Source organism: Ranitomeya imitator, chromosome 8 (assembly GCF_032444005.1).
Source record: "Ranitomeya imitator isolate aRanImi1 chromosome 8, aRanImi1.pri, whole genome shotgun sequence".
In the NCBI taxonomy this organism is placed as follows: domain Eukaryota; kingdom Metazoa; phylum Chordata; class Amphibia; order Anura; family Dendrobatidae; genus Ranitomeya; species Ranitomeya imitator.
The window spans coordinates 23,608,996-23,630,105 of NC_091289.1; the positions used below are offsets into that span (position 1 = coordinate 23,608,996).

General features: G+C 41.8%; 1 protein-coding gene across 11 annotated transcripts in view; it reads left to right on the plus strand.

Moving 5' to 3' along the window:
* MAGI1 (membrane associated guanylate kinase, WW and PDZ domain containing 1) overlaps positions 1-21,110 on the plus strand; it is a 452,701-nt gene that overhangs the window by 341,723 nt on the left and 89,868 nt on the right. For 8 of the 11 annotated variants that reach the window (XM_069736568.1, XM_069736569.1, XM_069736561.1 and 5 more), the window contains exons 4-6: positions 2,463-2,672; positions 8,114-8,324; positions 12,030-12,112. In XM_069736568.1, the coding sequence (XP_069592669.1) occupies positions 2,463-2,672; positions 8,114-8,324; positions 12,030-12,112 (504 nt within the window). The remainder of the gene's footprint in view (positions 1-2,462; positions 2,673-8,113; positions 8,325-12,029; positions 12,113-21,110) is intronic. The other 3 variants (XM_069736564.1, XM_069736563.1, XM_069736571.1) reach the window with 1 other exon arrangement.

A 21,110-nucleotide genomic window follows, 5' to 3' on the forward strand; every position in this document is an offset into this window, starting at 1 on the left:
CCTCACCAAGTAACCCTAGGAGAATGGTCCATGTTTGTCATTGGATGCCCCCCAGATGCATGCCTTTGGATGTGGAGGAAAGCGTTTTCGGTAGTTGAGTTAGTTTGCTTGTATTAATATTCAGAATATCGATGATCTGCTCTTATGTGGTTGGACTATTATTGGAAATTAAATTTTTTGCAGTTCTCATTAAGAAAACAGTACTTGCAGGTATAGACACCAAAAAGTACTTTTTGTTGTTTTTATTTATTTATTTTTTGGGATTCATTTTTTTTTTAGTTTTACTAAGTAATTTAAAAAAATCAAGGAGTTCCCTTTCTTAGTAATAATATGATGAAAACATAGGAGGACCACAGGAGTATATAGGAAGATATAAAGTTTATTATAGAAAACATTAAAAACTACACATTAAAAGACACCAAATGAAATCACCGGGGACACCCAAACACAAATAACATCAATTCATATGCTATGTATAATATAGCAATTGTGCCTTGTTATTATAAATTGATATAAACAATGGAAGATCCGTGGCATAATAATATGATGTATTGCTGTTGCAACTTGTCTTGTGGCGGGAAACTTGGACAATTCTGCAGCAGCGCCCCCATAGGGGAACTAAAGCATTGTAATGTGCCCATTGAAATTAATGCATGGATGTGCTGGGTCCTCCAGAGAATTAAGGTCTGTTTAGGCGGGTCAATCGGTGACATATCGTACACGATATTCTTTCAGTGTAATTGCAACTTTAGACTATTTTGGACCATTGACACTGGCTGATAATCAGAAATGAGTATTCCTCACAACGTTTGTTTTCTGATCATTAGTGTGTCTAAACAGGCTGCCAATCACTCGATGAAAGAACGTTTGCTTGCTTACAAAAAAAAAAAATCATAATTCTCGGCAGCACATTATTCTGTGTAAACAAAGGATGTGCTGCCGAGATCAGTGACATTTTATGCTCACAGAGTAATCAAGTAATCGATCTCATTGAACTGCAATCAAGGCCGTCCATACAGGCTTTTTATCTACCACCAATCGGCTTACGTGTAGTCGATCAATTGCTGTTTTAGCTATCTAAATCCAGCTTTTGCAGCTACTTTCTTCTCCAGCCAATTAATGGGTTGTTCTCGCCATTAAAGATTCTCAATTGTTCAAAGAAGATGAGATACTTTGTAGATTGGTGAAGATCCAACAGCTGGGATCCCCTCTGACCCTGATAACTGTGCTCGGAGATGCCCCCATTGGAATGAAGTGCTTGGCAAGAATTGATAAAGCCGAGGCACATGCCTGAACACCACTCCATTCTGACGGGGCATTAAAGCCCCTCCTGTTCTCCGGATCATTGGGGGCCCCAGGGTTCAGACCCTTCTGAATCCTTTAACCCTGCTGTTGTCTTCGGTCAAAAATGACCGACCTTGAACTTCAATATTCTTTAAAATATTCAAGATGCGGCTCTTAAACCCGTGGCCGACCGACCCATCCTCATTTAAGTCAATCAGCCACAAGTTTCAGAACCGCATCTTGAACACCCCAAAAAATACCAAAGTTCAAAATAGGTCTCCCCAGACCGAAGACAACAGCAGGGTTTTAATGGAATTTAGGAATGGAGTGTTCCTCTTTATTAAGTTAAGCTGCCAGATAAGGGTGCGAAAATTATTTAATTACGCCATTAAATCAAAATTGCATGAAATATGCAAAAATGATTACAATGTGTAAAGTACATTTATAAAAAATTTTTTATTTATTAGATATCGCAATTTATGAAGAAAAAACATCTAATTTTAATCAATGCAGCATTAACACAACATCCAAATCATATAATAATATCTAGGGTTTTTTTTTAAGTTATAAACAAAAATCGCAAAAAGGAGGAAAAAAAAAAAAGTTTGGTGAAGTGACAAAAGTTCGGCAGTTGCCTGCCTCTGCTTGGTGATTAGTCCGGGGTCTACAGGGTCCTTTTTCTATGTTCGCGAGCAGGAGGAAAGATGAAAAAAAAACTCCTTCCATAGTAAAAAGAAATGAGAGCAGCTTGAGAATATGGGTCATTCCTTCCTTTCTTCAGTTCTCGGGGTGAAAGGGGTAATGAATTTTATATTTTCTGTCGGGTACACACTAAATCTGACATCACATTGTACAAAAGCTCACTTGGGCCCGGATTGCTAATTGAAATTCGCAGCGAGATGAAGTTTTGCTATTCAGCCCAGCTGCCTTTTGTTTTAAATCTCTCCAATGAATGATCTTCGACAATGGCCTCCTCAATTCTCCAAGTCAGTGGAACTCAAGTAAGCCAGAAGGAACAAAGAAATCTCTCTTGCCCATGCCTGGATGTGTAGTAGCAGTTCACCCCCCACCCTCCCCTGTACTGAGGATTTGCAGGGGCCTCCTGGTGGAAAAAGAACGATAAATAGAATTAAATATAGGTTGTGGTTTACTTTAACATTTTGTTTCTTCTTGATTAGGTAACTATTATGGGACACCGAAACCTCCGATCCAGCCCGTTGATGGGAAAGTGACTTCCGGTGATGCATTGCAAAACCTTTTTTCCGGCGCTAAGCAGTCGACCCCTAAACGGACAAAGTCTTACAATGATATGCAAAATGCTGGCATAGTGCATACCGAAAATTACGAATACGACGATGAGGCTCCTGAAATGAACAGTAGTTTTACAGGTACGGTCATAAGTATGGAAAGACTTGTATGAAAAAGCTGGAAAAAAAATTGCAAAGAGGGAAGATTATTCCCTTACTGAAACCACATCTCCATTTTGGTGGACCGCATTGGATATTCCGGAGGGATACGTTATACATCTGAGATGATCTCCTTGGTGAAGTCTTTGCGCTTCTAGTGAGCATTGGCATTTGAGGGAACACGAAGACTGAGTTTGAACCCTTTTGGTCATTAATAGTCATGGACCCCTTAAAATTATACAATTAGGATGAATTAACAAATTGCATTATTATGGATAACAGAAGGCCAACCCTTTCCTCGTTTTTGTAGTTGGGTTCTGTTACAGATGTCTGTGCTGAATACAAATTTTACCTGGGGTGCAAATGAGGGTAAAAATCTCCAACTCTTGTAAACCGTGTTGATCCAGCGCAGTCCGCTTTGGTGGTCTGTGCCATGACCGAAAGTGATAACGTCACCATTCCTCTGTCAAGGGAGTGCTGAGGACTGTGATTGGCTGCAGCAGTTAGGTGACTAGAAAGGCCCATCGGCAGCGACACATCTGATGGTGCACCCTTCTAGTCTCTTGACTGTTGTAGTCAATTACAAGCCTCAGCGGTAATGGCGTTACTTGGGCCTGAATACAAAATCTCCAATGTGACCCCAACCATCACAGGCCTTAAATAATGTCGGTCTTCTTCCAAAGGGAATATTTTATCCGCACAAAGCTCCAGGTTGCAACTGCAACCTTTGCTTAATGGTCCTCACTTCTGGTGCTGGTGCAGACCACAGGTGTCACGGGTGTGTTACATTCTCCTGGGAGACCTGGGGTTAGAAGATCACTTTGTATTGTAAATTGCAGGTCTTCCATTAAGCCTGTGTGTTTGTATCCCATATTAAATGGATTTGGTTTCCTTTGGTGCTGAACACATTAACAACCCTTTCTATGCTGGTCATAAACTTACAGCTCCATTTCAGCTGCTTCTGATCTGGTCATTACCTCTCGCTATAAAACCTGGCCCAGACCCTCTCTGCCTTGCCAGTGAAAGCTTTGCTTTCTAACTCCTTGGAGACGCTGTGCTGAATTGGAGATCGTTGTTGCTACTGGATATTGTTGCGTGCTGTTGTTGAGTGTACGCTTTCCTCATTGTCCTATTCCCATTTGGTTAGTACATTCCTATGCTTCCCTATATACCTCTTTACGTTTGGTGAGCGTTTGTATGTTTGTTGCTTTCTGTTATCCCTGTTTTGTCTTTCTGTCTTATGGTGTGGAGGAGGGGATAGAACAGGGCTGAACAGGAGCATAGTAAGGTCATAGACTCAGGCCTCTCTACCTTCAAGAGTACCCCTGGGAGAGAGATAGTTGGCGTCCCAATTCCAGAGACAGTTTGAGGCCCCCCTTCCTTACCAAAGACCCTCATAGCGTGACAACAAGAGTGGCTATGCTGGATCCGTGGGTGTGACAGTAGGGGAGTATGCCAGACTTTGTTATTTTTCACATACACACTCTAATAAAGTTTCAATTTAGCCTAAACGACCCCTTTTTAAGCTCAAAAGGCACAGTAGGTGACCTCCGTTCTTCCAACAGGTACCCACTGATGGACGATTCGGCATCATTTCTGTTGCCAAGTGGGTATTTGGGAAGAATGTTGTGTTGATCCCAGATCGGTGACCCATGTAACCATAGCTCATCCATCAGCTGATCAGATAGTTTTTGTGGGCCTTATAATATTTTTTGTGAGCAGCGCATCTCCTCGTGCAAACGGGTTGTGCTTCGAACTACGTACAAGGTGTATGGGGACCGAACGACCATAATAACAGTTGTTCGTCCCAATAAGTCTTGCATTGGCCTGTGTAAAGGGACTTTCAACGTGCACCGATTGATTGGATAAATCATCGACTGGCTCTCGTGAGGGCCAGAAACCTGCCAGTGCAACCACACCTCAGGAATACTTTTAAGAAGTCCTGCAACTGACTACCGAGCTGTCTTGGGTCTTTGGACATAGTTTCCAAGCCTGAATTCTCAGTCCACTTTACTTGGGGATCACAAACATAACTAGTCTGACATTCTTACATTGACATGCCAGCATGAGTTGCGCTTGTTTTGATTGTGAGGCCGGGCACTTTTGCTGGTTGTATGCAAATCGCCATTTCAGCCCATTTACACATTAGTAACACAATCAAACTAAGTGCAAGGAGATCCCAAACCTATGACATTTGTTGTGTCCTTGCCCAACAACCTTTCATGAGCCCCAATAAAGGAAGCATTTAGGCCATTGTGAGACCTGAGTAGCAATAGACTGTGGACAACACTGCTATTATCTGTAGCAAACAAAAGAGCAGTTGTCTTCTTTATTGTCCCATGGAAACCATGAAGTGAGACTCTGCTTTGGCGAACAATACGGTGAAAATATGGGTGGAGAACAGAGCGGCTTCGATTATCTACCCGCATGCAACGTATGTACAATATCATTAAAGGCTATGGTTTTCTAAAACTTTTGTAACGTCATAGAGACTTGTCAAAAGTTTGGATGACGAGAATTACGTGTTGGTATAAATACCAGCCGAGTCCTGGGTCCCTTTGGGTTTGATCACCTTTCCTCAGAGAGTGGAGAGTATGGATCAATGGGATATACATGAGTCCATACGGACAATCACCGTGCTTAACCGAGATCTTCTGCCACTTCTTTTTGGCAATCGATGGGATCTTCGCACTGATCAAAACTTTTCATACTCCAGTATGACTTGTCAAAAGTTTTATAAAACAATAGTTAAACTTTAAAGGAATTGTTCTGGGAGTTGATAGACCCAATCCCCTCTGGTTGTGCACAACTTCTTTTCCATTTAGATGCTCCAGCTTTGGGGTGTATGTTAGATTCTTGCGATCAATTCTGCCTGAGTCTCCGACATTGACAGAGTATGCATGGGCAGGCTCAATGTGTTGTTTCTCACAGCACGTGTGTAATACATACCATGTGCATGCGCTATAAAAGCAAAGCCACGCTTGAGCCTTCCCATGTATCTGGTGCCAGTGCCATGATAGATGCATTAGAGTTGGAAATCAAAGGATAGGTGTTCACCTAGCAGGTGATCGGACATGCCAGCGGTAGGGAGAGCTGTTCACGAGATGGTTAAAAACAAAGTAAATTTAACTTTATAGAGTAAACCGGTGAAATAAAAAAAAAGTCTTGGAAAACCCCTTTAATATCTACTGATCTGGCTTCTTTAATACATTTCCATTTGCCTTTAAAGGGGTTTTCTGGTGAAAACAAGTTAGGTAGGTGATAACTTTTTGATCAGTTAGGGTCCAAGCGGTGGGATCCGCACTGATCACCAGAACTCTTCTATTCCTGTTATGCATGACCGCCTCTCCATTCATTCCCTATGTGGCTGCCGAGCGCCGCACTTTGCTTTTTCCTAGCAGCGCCACAAAGAGTAATGGAGCTGCGCTGAAGCATGCACATGGCTGCTTCATTTTGTAACTGGAATAAAAATTTGGCATTCTGTTGACTGGCGCAGGTCCCACGGCTCGGACCCCCACTGATTAGCATCTAAACGGCAGATAAGTGATTGCTTCGTTTAGCTGGAAGACCACTTTAAAAAGTAAGACATCATTTACGGGAGGGTACTGATCTTCTAAACCATTCTGAAGGTTATTACTGTAGATTTTTTTAAATCGCTGTAGTTTGGGGGATATATAGACCACACAATCTTTCCTGGAAATCTGTGCTTTAAAGCAGGGGTCCCCAACTCCAGTCCTCAAGGCCCACCAACATGTCATGTTTTCAGGATTTCCTTAGTCTTGCCCAGGTAATAATTGCATCACCTGTGCAATGCAAAGGAAATCCTGAAAACATGACCTGTTGGTGGGCCTTGAGGACTGGAGTTGAGGACCCCTGCTTTAAAGGAAAGGATCTGTACTTGACGTGATACTTTTGAGCAACTCACAGGATTAATCAGGTTGTCCATTTGTCATACGATCGGCTAAAAAAAACTGCACAACACAAGTGCATGCCTAAATGTCCTCTGGTTTGGAGAAGTTGTCCAAAGGATCTGAAAACCCCACTCGTTTTGGTGATTTGAAGATTGCTCTAACTGGGGACTAAAACATTGATGGCCAACGAACCTCAGTCCCCGAGCAAACAATGAAGAGATCATGTCTAATGTATTCCTCGAGTTCATGTCATAAATGCAAAATTTAGGCACGTTCCAAAGCCAAATGCAGCAGAATATATTAAAAATTAGCAATTCAATTTGCCCTGCCCTAGGCCGGTGTCCAGTGTGGTCTTCACTATGCAGTCGGTCTTCACTTCCGCTCCAGGCATCCTCTGCCTGACATCCTGGGCACATCGGTTGCTTGCTAGGCGCCGCGATGTTCAATGTATTTCTCAAGATCTCACATGGGCCAGTATGTGCCAGAATTCTGGGCCAATGATGCTGGCTGTCTCGGATGACCAGACTCAATGCCGAAGCTGGGCAGGACAAATTGATTTGGTCATCTCTCCTAGTAATCCTGCTGTTCGGGATGATCATCAATCAGTCAGAGTGGAAATTTTCTACGAAGCATCTCTTGCCCTGGAGGATCGGACATATCCTCGGATTTCATGGCCAGTCCGATGATTTTTTTTAAGGTTCTGTGTAATACCTAATTTGGCCTTTGGAATCATTTAGTTCCCACATAGATCCTAGCTGATCACTAGAGGTGCAATCAGCAGGACGCCCTCTAATCTGTTAACATCATGGAAGTTTTCTATACAAAAGAGAGTGCCCCTTTTATCTTGGGATTAAATATATGATAGTGGGGGAAATATTTTACAGCTCACTGATCTTCTGACCTGTGAACGTTAGTTACTTCGTTCCCAAATCTGACTGGCACTACAACTCATTGCCACACGATGTGAAGTACCTCGGATTTTCTCCAGGTGGGGGAACAACGATGGCAATGTCCAATGTGGTGGCTATACTATAAGAAGCTAATGTTCAGCAAGACTGAGCTGGCAAAAGAGTAGACGGTTCAGGAACCAAAATGTAGTCACGTGACTCCTTTGATTTATTTTTTTCCTTGCACATTTCCCCATGTCGACGGATAAATGGAAGCTTTTGTGCACCTGTATAGCACAGTGTGCTCACTCCATCTGAATAGGTTTCATATTGAGATCGCTAATCCAATGGCATCCACTTGTAGTTTTGGTTTCGGGGGCTTCTTTTCCCACAAACATAATAGGGTTTAGAGGTGGTGGGTGTCAGAGTGATGATGTACCGTCTAGATGAGATGTGTTCTTCCCCCTACGTCTCAGTGTAGTAGAAGTTCACACGTATGTGTCACTCCTGTCTGACAAACAAGCTTCTCTCCAAGAAAACCTTAATGCTAGGATGACCTCATGCTACGGTATCAATGTCCTCCATGGATTCTACTGATCTTCCTTTTTTTCCCTTATGATGGCAGCAGACTCTAGTGAACAAGACGAAAACCCAGCCAACAATTCACAAGAGCCAGCCGCACCACTTGCTCGGATCCTTCCAAGTTTTCCCACCATCACGGAAGCATCTCAGAAGTTGCCTCAATACCTACCTCCTACTGACGAGGGACGCCTTGGACCACTACCTGACAACTGGGAGATGGCCTACACAGAGAATGGTGAAGTCTATTTTATAGAGTAAGTGGAATATTTCTTCTATGTTTTTTGAGTACCGTATTTTTTTTTCTTATTGTGATGTTTTTGAGTATTTTAGCTAGTTCCTGCCTAGTGGGTCATAAGCTGGCTGTCGCCTAAATGTCCGTTCTACAATTGGCTATCTCTCCTTGGCCAAGCGTTCATGTGTTTTCAATGGGAAGAAAGCCACTGCCAAACACCTTTTAGCGGTAGCTTTTTTCCCTTGAAATCAAAAGAATCAGATGTTGAAATTCGAACTGCCTGATCCTCCTTTCTCCCGGCATCATCAGTCGGATGGTACAGTTGGGAGACCCTTTACACGTTAGCTGGTCATAATAATAATAATCTTTATTTTTATATAGCGCTAACATATTCCGCAGCGCTTTACATTTTTTGCACACATTATCATCACTGTCCCCGATGGGGCTCACCATCTAAATTCCCTATCAGCATGTCTTTAGAATGTGGGAGGAAACCGGAGAACCCGGAGGAAACCCACGCAAACACGTGCAGATGTTGTCCTTGGTGGGGTTCGAACCCAGGACTCCAGCGCTGCAAGGCTGCTGTGCTAACCACTGCGCCACCGTGCCGCCCATCCGGTTCTGCCGAAATTTCATCTAATGTGTATGGTGGCCTTTAGAAGCCACCAGCAGAAAAGAGCCTACAACCATTCATAGGTCCATAGGAAACATGTTCACGTCCACTGAACAATTGCGTCGTACCTACAGGACGTATTGTCAATAAAATCTAAAAAAAATTGACTCTAGGGGTAATTGAATAACTCCAAAGTCTCTGCCAAATATAGATGTCTTCTTCCTCTGGATGTTTGAGGGTAGTTATTGTGTCAGAGCTTAGAGATGAGCAAATCGATCGGTAAAAAAAATCAAATTTGTTACAAATTTATGTGTAATTTTTATTCTTTGTTTCGTATTATTATACTTTTTTCCATCTTTTTATTGTCCCACTACAGGGCTTTACCATGCTGATTGAATGAACATGGCAGACCCCAGGGTCATTGTTAAGCCACTCTCAACTTATCTGCACCTTGTTTTTGCCCCCTTTCTCTGTCTAACCGCTTACATGTTTCAGTAACGATTTACCGCGGCATCCACAGGGGTTAAGAGACTGAGATTAGAGTAATCTGTTAAACTGTAAAGCGCTGCAGAATATGTTGGCGCTATATAAATAAAGATTATTATTATTATTATTATTATTAATCTCTGATCCAAACCTTTGCAAAAAGGTACACAGCTGTAAAATGTAGGTGATGCTTGTGATGGCGAAAGCTCAACGCCCGTGCCATACTGTGATATACATATATGGTGTATGGTGTAAGCTCCTCGGGGGCAGGGCATATATATGTATAAGCCTTGCCTCCAAGGAGCTTACACGTTTATATATTTGATAAATGCTCTGCAAAAGCGATTTTTGGACCCAAACCAGTTGGATGATGGTAGTCTTGTAGTTGGTAATGGACCCATTATTCTTAATTCCTAAGGGTCCCAGATCCCCTCGTCGTCTTCAGCTTGATCACGCCTACTCCCCTCCTTCGCTCTCTCAGATGGGCGTGCATCGCAAATCTACTCAAAGGCTTCCAGCGTTAATATTTTAAAGCCGTGATCTGTCCTCGGATCGCCATCTTTAACCTGCAATGCTTTTCTCCTCGATCAGTGAAAAATCTGAAGTTCTGCAAGATCCGTCTAGTGCACAAAGTGTTATTTATTCTAACTGGCCGTCTCACAATGCATGGTGTCTCGGAAGGAGATATTAATTCCTCACAAAGAACAAACCAGTCATCTGTGCAGTGCAGATACTGCCTGGTGAAGCAGGAAGCTGAACAAATCCCTTAACAACTGCATGTAGAGGGGGGAGGGAGGAACTGGGAATACAGTGTTTATGGTGTTAATCTGTAGATTCGCGATGACTGGCGCCCTCTGTCTGCATTTTTGGTGTACTGCATCCAATCACTATTCACTATTGTATCCATCCTCTTAGCTTAGTAATGCACTAAGTCCTGTATTTGATATTCCCTTTTGCATGCGCATAGATACTGCAAGGCTAATGTCTATCAGATGCTGCTAGACCCTAAAGATAGGTTCTGATGATGAGTTTTTGACGCTGCGAAATTTCACTTCTTCCAGTTCCAGCAAAGTGGATGGGATGTTTTCCAAGCTTTTTCCTGCTGTGCTGTTTTTTGTCTGCATTGTAGACCTGCCCGCGGTGCGTTTTTGAAATCCGCAACATTCTATATGGATTTTCCCCATAGAGTTACATTAGATGCATAAAATTCGCAGGTTAAAAAATTGCACATTTTGGATGTTCGGGTGAAACAAGAATTGTTTTTACGCCTATGCGATCATTCTACCGGGAAACTTGTGGCGCCAAAGATGTCATTTTCTAGAGAACTATTTTGCCCTTGCATCCAAACCAAATATGTGTGATATGAGACATATAAGTTGTCCATTGGATACGTTATAATTTACATCTCTCCTGGGGTTACTCCTCCGGGCCGGGGTGCACAAGCCCTTGAAGGTCCAAATAAATATTGAGGAGTATCCTTAAGGGGGTATACTAATTTAACGATTGAATGGTTATTTTGAAAATATTGTTTTTTACATCAATTCCTCGTGATTTTCAAGCTCTCTGCTTGCTGGTATTTAATAGGAACCTTTCATATATTGTCACGGATTTGTCAGAGGCTGCAGACCGTTGCACTGCGCCTGTCTGCAGAAGGTCTCAGCAGTTTGCTTTGCAGACTTCTGCCTGGTCCTTCTGACGCTAGGACCCAGTGGCCACCTTCCCCCCGGCTCTTATGCGCACACCTGTACCTGGGTGTTTATAACTCCCAGCTTGCTGTTGGGAGTTGAGGGTGATATTTCCTATTTGCACTTCCCTGTTGAGGCTTGGAGCTGCAGCAGTCGGCTAGCGCCTTCTTTTGAGTTTGGAGGGCGTTGGTGTTTCTCTCTGAGTCTACTGAAGCTAAGTGTTCCCTTGTTTTGTGTATCCTAGCTGTCTTTAGTGGTAGTGGGGATTGATTAGTGCTCATCCTGTCCTTCCCGGTGCAGGGCTTATTGCCAGGATCAGGCAGGGATTAGGTATCCTGCTCGGCGATAGGTGAGGAACCTATATGGGGACGATAGGGCAGGCAGGGTGATGTTAAATCTGTCTAAGGGTCTCCATTCCCCCCTTCCCTAGTGTTTGGTTCCCTTATCCCTTCATAATTGACATCCAAAGGAAGTGGGACCTGTGGCTGCTCATCGATAGGAGAGTGAATCCAGTGCAGATTGGCTGCAGCGATTGCCTGACAATATGTCACACAATCCCTGGGAAGGCCAATGCCGACACTGCTGGAACGGCATCATTATCAGAGGCGAATATAAGTGTGATTATTTTACTGGGGGGAGGGGGGACATAGGTATTCTGAAGGGGTTGTCCGAGTAGTAGACAACCCCTTTTAGCTGTGCACCTGTGTGTCTATCTTATGATCAGCACAGATTTGTATCTGCTCGGCGTAAGCCATGAAAGTCCTCATCAAATGATAGAACGGAATTGATATATAAGGTATGATGTAGAACCGAACAGCTTTTCATTATTCTTACAAAAGTACTGTGATGTCAGCAAATATTTGTTATTCTTTTATAAAGAGGAAATATTCACTTTTTATTTTTTTAATTGACAAAATATTTTTTCTTTCTTTGTCTCTTTCAGCCATAATACAAAAACAACGTCTTGGTTAGACCCACGGTGCCTGAACAAACAGCAGAAGCCTCTAGAAGAATGTGAAGATGATGGTAAGAAGATAAAAAGAACTGTGAAATGATCATAAAGTCGTGTTAATGATTCATTGGCGCTTCTGGTAGTGAATATGGATGACGTGCACTTAGATCCGTCACTACGCATCACAATACAAACGGATATTAAAATGCTCATTTTAATATCAGGATTATACAGACATTCTCATTTGGATTTTCAAAGTAAATACACCCGCCTCATCTGGTCTAAGAGATTCATGTTGTTGTTTTTTTTAATAATGTGTACAGTTTGTATTGGGAAATCAGATGATAGATCTTCTATAAAGGGAATCTGTCCGCAGCATTCCCTCCTCCCAAACTAGTAATATGCAGGTACATGTAGCTCTTTCAAAAACAAGTCCAGCAATCTATTGACATGGCCAATGCGTTCCTCCTTTATGGAGAAATCAGGGTATGAATTGATCTACTATGGTAGATCTGAAGCCTCTGTCACTCCAGCTCTATTCCCTGCCCAGCGCTGCCTCCTCCTGTTTGACTGACGGCTCATTTGCCTGAAGTGATACAGCACTGAGGCTGACAGTCAAGCAGGAGGAGGTGGCGCTGGATGAGGAGGCTGAAGGACTATGGTAGATCTGAAGCCTCATTCACTCCAGCTCTATTCCCTGCCCAGTGCCGAATAATTCTACTTAACTGACGGCTCATTTGCCTGACGTGATACAGCATGGAGGCTGACCGTCAAGTAGTAGGAGGAGGTGGCGCTGGATGAGGAGGCTGAAGGACTATGGTAGATCTGAAGCCTCATTCACTCCAGCTCTATTCCCTGCCCAGTGCCGAATAATTCTACTTAACTGACGGCTCATTTGCCTGACGTGATACAGCATGGAGGCTGACAGTCAAGTAGTAGGAGGTTGTGGCGCTGGATAAGGAGGCTGAAGGACTATGGTAGATCTGAAGCCTCATTCACTCCAGCTCTATTCCCCATCCAGCGTCACCTCCTCCTGCTTTTCTGACATCCTCTATGCTGTATCACTTCAGGCAAATGAGCCGTCAGTCAAGCAGGAGGAAACGGCGCTGGGCGGGGAATAGAGCTGGAGTGACACAGGCTTCAGATCTACCCTAGTCCTTCAGCCTCATTTTTATATCCATTCATACACTGATTTCTCAGTAACGGAGGAACAGACCGGCCATGTAAAGGTATTACTGGGCTTGTATTTGAAAGAGCTACATGCGCATATCAAAAGTTGGGGGCGTGAAATCCTGATGACAAATTTCTTTTCAGGTTCTATTTCATTTAGATGTAGAAAGTTTTTTAAGATTTATATTGTTTGTAAAATGCAAATCCTTTGATTGTAATTGGTTACATAATCAGTAGGTATCAAATTTTACTTGTGTGTGATATATCCGTTATTTTTTTATATATCCACTTATATTTCAGATTGTTTTTTTTTCCTAATTTATTATCGAAAAAAATGTAATCATTCGGAACTCATCAGCAAGCAGGTTAGCTGCTGTTGTCAGATCCTACTGTAGCTTAACTTCTTGTTTAAAGGAAATCTGTCACTGGGTTTTTTGCTACCTCATCTGAGAGCAGCATAATGTAGGGAAAGAGACCCTGATTTCAGCGATGTATCACTTACTATACTGGGCGCAGCAGTTGTGATACATGTTTTTAGATTTAGCAATACAGTAGAGCTGAGAAACTGCTAATCAGTAGTGGGGGACATGGCTGGACCAGGAGGCACGTGGGCAGATAGTTCAGCAGTGATAATCTCCTGGTGATAAAACACTCATTGTATTGAAGCAACAGCACACATTATTGAAATCAGGGTCTCAGTCCCTACCTTGTGCTACCCTCAGATTACATGTTTAACCCCTTCCCGACATGCGTCGTACTAGTACTGCTCTGCGGGAACTGAGTTCCCGCAAACCGCAGTACTAGTACGGTGGCACGATCACGCGGTCTCACGGTGAGCACCGCGGCGATCGCGTGCGGGGATCAGCTGTATGTGACAGCTGACACCCTGTAGCAATGCCCACGATCAGCACTAGCATTTAACCCCTCTGATGCTGCTGTCAGTTGTGACAGCGACATAGAGGGGCATCGCGCAGGGACGGGGGCTCCCTGCGCTGTCCCACCGGAACAACGCGATGCGATCGCATTGTTGCGGTGTTCTCCAAGGAGTCCCCGGATCCAAAATGGCCGCAAGGCTCCTTCCGGGTCCTTCTCTGAGGTGGCTTCTCGGCGCCTGCTGAGAACAGGCTCCGGAAAGCCTCCTGCACTGCCTGTCAGATCGCTGATCTAACACAGTGCTATGCAAAGTGTCAGATCAGCGATCTGATGAAATATAGTGATGTCCCACCCTGGGACAATGTTAGAAAGTAAAAAAAAAATAAAAAATATAGTGTATAAATAAATAAATATTTTCCAATAAATCCATTTATTTATGTAAATAAAAAAAAACAATAAAAGTACATATATTTGGTATCGCGGCGTCCGTAACGACCCGCTCTATAAAACTGTCCCCCTAGTTAACCTCTTCAGTGAACATCGCAAAAAAAATAAATAAAAAACGAGGCAAAAAACAACGCTTTATCATCATACTGTCAAACAAAAAGTGCAATAAAATGTGATAAAAAAGACAGATATAAATAAACATGGTCCCGCTGAAAACGTCATCTTGTCCCGCAACAAAAAAGCCGCCATACAGCATCATCAGCAGGAAAAATAAAAAAGTTATAGCTCTCAGTATAAAGCGATGCAAAAACAATTATTTTTTATATAAAATAGTTTTTATTGTGTAAAAGCGCCAAAACATAAAAAAAAGATATATATGAGGTATCGCTGTAATCATACTGATCCGAAGAATAAAACTGCTTTATCAATTTTACCAAACGTGGAACGGTATAAACATCCCCCCCCCCCAAAATAAATTCAGGAATTGCTGGTTTTTGTTCAGTCTGCCTCTTAAAAATCGGAATAAAAAGTGATCAAAAAATGTCATGTGCCCGAAAATGTTACCAATAAAAACGTCATCTCATCCCGCAAAAAACAAGACCTCACATGACTCTGTGGGCCAAAATATGGATAAATTATAGCTTTCAAAATGTGGTGATGCAAAAACTATTTTTTGCAATAAAAAGCGTCTTTTAGCGTGTGACAGCTGCCAATCATAAAAATCCGCTATAAATAGTAACTCAAACCCCCTTTATCACCCCCTTAGTTAGGGAAAAATAATAAAATGAAAAAAATGTATTTATTTCCATTTTCCCGTTAGGGTTGGGGCTAAAGTTAGGGTTTGGATTATGTTTATGGTTGGGGTTAGGGTTGGGATTAGGGTTAGGGGTGTGTCAGGGTTAGGGGTGTGGTTAGGGTTATGGTTAGGGTTGGAAATAGGGTTAGGGGTGTGGTTAGGGTTAGGGGTGCGTTAGGGTTGGACTTAGAATTGGGGGGGGGTGCCACTGTTTAGGCACATCAGGGGCTCTCCAAACGCGACATGGTGTCCGATCTCAATTCCAGTCAATTCTGTGTTGAAAAAGTAAAATGGTGCTCCTTCCCTTCCGAGCTCTGCCATGCGCCCAAACAGTGGTTCCCCCTCACATATGGGGTATCAGCACACTCAGGACATATTGGACAACAACTTTTTCAGTCCAATTTCTCCTGTTACCCTTGTGAAAATAAAAATTTGGGGGCTAAAATATCATTTTCCTGGAAAAAAATATTTTTTATTTTCACGGCTCTGCGATATAATCTTTAACGAAACACTTGGGGGTTCAAAGTTCTCACAATACATCCAGATAAGTTCTTTAGGGGGTCTACTTTCCAATATGGGGTCACTTGTGGGGATTTCTGCTGTTTACGTACATCAGGGGCTCTGCAAACGCAATGTGACGCCCGGAGACGTTCCATCAATGTCTGCATTCCAAAACAGCGCTCATTCCCTTCCGAGCTCTGCCCTGCGCCCAAACGGTGGTTCCTCCCCAAATATAGGGTATCAGCACACTCAGGACAAACTGGACAACAACTTTTGGGGCCCAATTTCTCCTGTTACCCTTGGGAAAATAAAAAATTGCGGGCTAAAAGATCATTTTGTGGAAAAAAAAGATTTTTTTAGTTTTCATGGCTCTACATTCTAAACTTTAGTGAAACAATTGGGGGTTCAAAGTGCTCACTGCACATCTAGATAAGTTCGTTAGGGGGTCTACTTTCCAAAATTAGGTCACTTGTGGGAGGCTTCCACTGTTTAGGCACATCAGGGGCTCTCCAAACGCGACATGGTGTCCGATCTCAATTCCAGCCAATTTTGCATTGAAAAGTCAAACGGCGCTCCTTCCCTTCCGAGCTCTGCCATGCGCCCAAACAGTGGTTTACCCCCACATATGGGGTATCGGCGTACTCAGGACAAATTGTACGACTTTTGTGCTCCAATTTCTCCTGTTACCCTTGGTAAAATCAAACAAATTGGATCTGAAGTAAAAAATTTGTGAAAAAAGTGAAATGTTCAATTTTTTTTAAACATTCCAAAAATTCTTGTGAGGCACCTGAAGGGTTAATAAACTTCTTGAATGTGGTTTTGAGTACCTTGAGGGGTGCAGTTTTTAGAATGGTGTCACTTTGGGGCATTTTCTGTCATATAGACCCCTCAGTCACTTCAAGTGTGAGGTGGTCCCTAAAAAAAATGGTTTTGCAAATTTTGTTGTAAAAATGAGAAATCGCTGGTCAATTTTTAACTTATACTTATAACTTCCTAACAAAAAAAAAATTGTTTCCAAAATCGTGCTAATGTAAAGCAGACATGTGGGCAATGTTATTTATTAACTATTTTGTATGATATGACTCTCTAATTTAAGGGCATAAAAACTAAAAATTTAAAAATTGCTAAATTTTAAAAATTTTCACCAAATTTCCGTTTTTTTTTTTTCACAAGTAAACGCAAGTCATATCGAATAAGTTTTACCACTATTATAAAGTACAATATGTTTTTTTTCTCATCACCAACAGCCTTGTCTTACGGTGGCTAAACTCGTGTTAAATGTCTGATGTCTCGGTGGTGTATTTTTTGGATTACGCCTTTTATAGGTGGAGAAGTCAAACACTTGGCGACCAATAAATGCACTAAAGCTATTCTATGTGCTTGTTATATACTGAGCCCAAAAAGTTTTTCACAGGGTCTCGTATATAAGAAATCCAAAATATCTGCAACCCGGGATTTTTTTTGTGTCTACTTTCCATCTCTCTTTAGTTTGAAAAAGGATTGTTGGGAGTAGACGACCCCATTCATAAATTTCAGCTGACCCTTCGAGAAAATGCAAGAATGAATGCTTAACCAGTAAAGTCAACCGGTATTGTTATCATCCATTAATTTTATGGTCCTCCAAACCTAAGAGCCTTGGTGGATGGCAGTTTCTATTTTAAAGAGTAATTAAACTTTTTTTTCGTAATATTACTTTTTGATTAGTCTTTGCAAAGTTCTGAACCTTTGTAATAGAATCCATCACTTTATCTTGCTTCTTTTTCTTCTAAACTCTGTGCTGAAAGGGCTGTTTTACCTGCCTCGTCCATGCACTTAGAATCGCTGTTTTACCTGCCTTGTCCATGCACTTAGAATCGCTGTTTTACCTGCCTTGTCCATGCACTTAGAATCGCTGTTTTACCTGCCTTGTCCATGCACTTAGAATCGCTGTTTTACCTGCCTTGTCCATGCACTTAGAATCGCTGTTTTACCTGCCTTGTCCATGCACTTAGAATCGCTGTTTTACCTGCCTTGTCCATGCACTTAGAATCACTGTTTTACCTGCCTTGTCCATGCACTTAGAATCGCTGTTTTACCTGCCTTGTCCATGCACTTAGAATCGCTGTTTTACCTGCCTTGTCCATGCACTTAGAATCGCTGTTTTACCTGCCTTGTCCATGCACTTAGAATCGCTGTTTTAAACGGCAAGACTAGTAAAAATCCTCTGCTCTACTTCCCCATGCTTAGATGGCGAGAAAGTTTGTAAATTTTGTCTGAGCATGAGAGCAGGCAGAAGAAAAGATTGCAAAAGTGTAAAGATAATTGCTAGACCTGCAGCTCAAAACAGCTATTCAAAGTGCATGAACAAGGCAGGTAAAACAGTATGGAGATTGAGACAGATAGAAGCAAGATAAGGTAAAGGAGCACGTTACAAAGGTTCTAAACGGATCAATAATTAAATTAAAAAAAGTTTAGTTACAATGAAATATGCTCCAAGGGAATCTATCACCAGTTTTTTGCTGCTCCATCTGACAGCTGCATGATGTAGGAACAGAGACACTGATTCCAGCGATGTATCACTTAGTTTACTGGGTGCAGCAGGTGTGAAACAATCACTGTTTTCTATGAATGCTGATCCCTGCATATCCCCTCCCATACTCCTAATTGGCCTTTATAGACTCACCGAAAGCTGCTAATCAGAAGCGGAGGCGTGATTGGACCCGGAGGCAAGAGATCCCTACTCCTGTAGCGATAATCTCCTGCTGATAAAACCCTGATTTTTTTTATTTACAGTGTAAAAAGCTGACCAGTAAGTGACACATCTCTGGAATCAGGGTTTCTGCCCTTAGATCATACTCCTCTCGGATTACATAGAGAGAAAAAAAACTGATGACAGATTCCCATTAAAGCTGGACTTAAACTTTTGAAAAAGAATAGAACTTTTGTAAAGTATTTAAACCCCAAATTTGTATTATCGTGTGAAGTAGGCTAAAGCTATTCTAGCAAATCTATCCCATTCAAAAAGTTTGTGAAAAATCATTAACCAATCAAGGTGTGACCTACTGTAGCCAGAGTGTCGGGAAATAAAAGCCATAAGTAAACTTTATGTATCTGTGGATTATATGCTTCCAATTAAATTTAACTAGTTGGACGACTCTTAAAATAAATAAATAAATAAATCAAAATAAAAAGATACATTTGTCAAATTAGGTTTTTTTGTGTCCTGCACTCGCAACGTTTAAAGTCTACATGAAAGCTAGCTATGGAGATTAAATACTTCTGTCCTATAATTCCTATCTCTGGAATTAGAAATATTAAATCAAGTCTTATTCTGTAATGCTCAATTACTCCCGCCTATTGAATTACTCGTATATACCCCATGTGCCACATAAAAAGTTTTTCGGTATTCATTAAGTCGTCTCCTACAGCTCCCCGTGTTACAATAGCCGACTCATTAGTGTCATAAAAATATGAAGCGGAACAAAAAAGCAAAGAATGTAGGTTTTTCATTCACAGTAGACGCCTTTGGACTGCTTTAACATACAATTTAAAGGGGTTGCCTGTGGAGGAACGAAGCCCTCCATGAATATATGAGGATTTCCCTAGCAATTTCACACTTTCGACAGAACGGATTGCGATAATCGGACCGACTGCAGGGTCTTCAGCCCCGAACCCAGGTGACCCGCCGCTGGTCCATACATCACTGTCCCTGCTTGCAGCGGGAATGTCAGACGTGTAATAGCGGCCAAACAGTTAATTTCTGGGTAATGGAAAGTTTACTTTGTTTTTAAATATGGGTTTTCTTACAATGACAGTCCCTGTAAGATGAGGCAAAAAAAAAAAACCTTTAGAAAACACTGTTGGTCCCTTTAAAATGAGGCCTTGCAAAAACAAAATGCTGAAAATGTTAAAAAATCAACAGGAATTCTATGATTTCAGTAAAGTGAAGCATAAGCACAAAATTAAAGGCATTTTCAATTTTTTTTTTAAAAAACAGCGCCACTCGTGATCACAGGTTGAATCTGGTATTGCAGGCCAGATCACTTGATGTGAATGAGGCTGAGCTGCAATGCCAGACACATCCAAAGGCGTGTGGCGCAATTTTTTTTGTAAGATTGCAGATGTAATTTTAAACATTTTTATGCAGCCCTTTTAAACAAGAGAGGTCATATTAGAATTTTTTTTAAAAATGACTTTTTTATGTTTTCCCTCTCTCCAGGAACAGTGCCACACTCGATCAAGGGGCTGTATTTGGTATTACAGCTCAGTAAGTGAATAGGCTGAGCTGCAATACCAAACCTCACCAATAGACAAGAGTGGCGCTAGATCATACCAAACTCCGTACAGTTTAGGAATGGTATTTTTTTTCCTGTCCATTGTTCGTTTCTCATACTTACTAACCATTCATTTGTCAAAGTATTTCTCATCCTTGCTAAAATCCAGGTCCGATGCTGAGATTTACTGTATGGTGGTTTATAATCCATTTATTTTGTGGTAGTTCTATTTAGGTTAGATGAAAATGCAAGGTCACATAATGCTGTAGACCGGTGGTCTCCATCCTGAGACTTTCTAGGTGGGGAGCTCCATCCTGAGACTTTCTTAGTGGGGAGCTCCATACTGAGACTTTTCTAGGTGGGGAGCTCCATCCTGAGACTTTCTAGGTGGGGAGCTCCATCCTGAGACTTTTCTAGGTTCAGAGCTCCATCCTGAGACTTTTCTAGGTGGGGAGCTCCATCCTGAGACTTTTCTAGGTGGGGAGCTCCACCCTGAGACTTTTCTAGGTGGGGAGCTCCAGCCTGAGACTTTTCTAGGTGGGGAGCTCCATCCTGAGACTTTTCTAGGTGGGGAGCTCCAGCCTGAGACTTTTCTAGGTGGGGAGCTCCAGCCTGAAACTATGGGGAAAGTTCTGAGACTGTTCTATTCTACATGCAGGTTGATTCTCTCTGATTTTGAAATATTTTTGATCTCTAAAAGAGGATTCCAAAAGCCGACCATTTATAAAGTATCTTCCTTGCTTTTGAATTGGCAGAATTTTTTACCAAATTTAGCCAAAAATTTTTGTTTGTAAATGATCTGTTCCAAGTTGCGCCTTATTGACTTTTTTCCCCTCTTGATTTTTTTCTACTTATTTATACGTTACCAAATTTATCGTAAATTTAGACTTTTTAATCAAAAATATAAAAAAAATTGTACTAATTTTCTACAATTTTCAGTCCCGAATTTAAAATTTCGTAAATTGGATAATTTTAAACAGAATAATTTGAACACTTGAAAACCCATCACACATCACAAAGTTTCATCTTTTT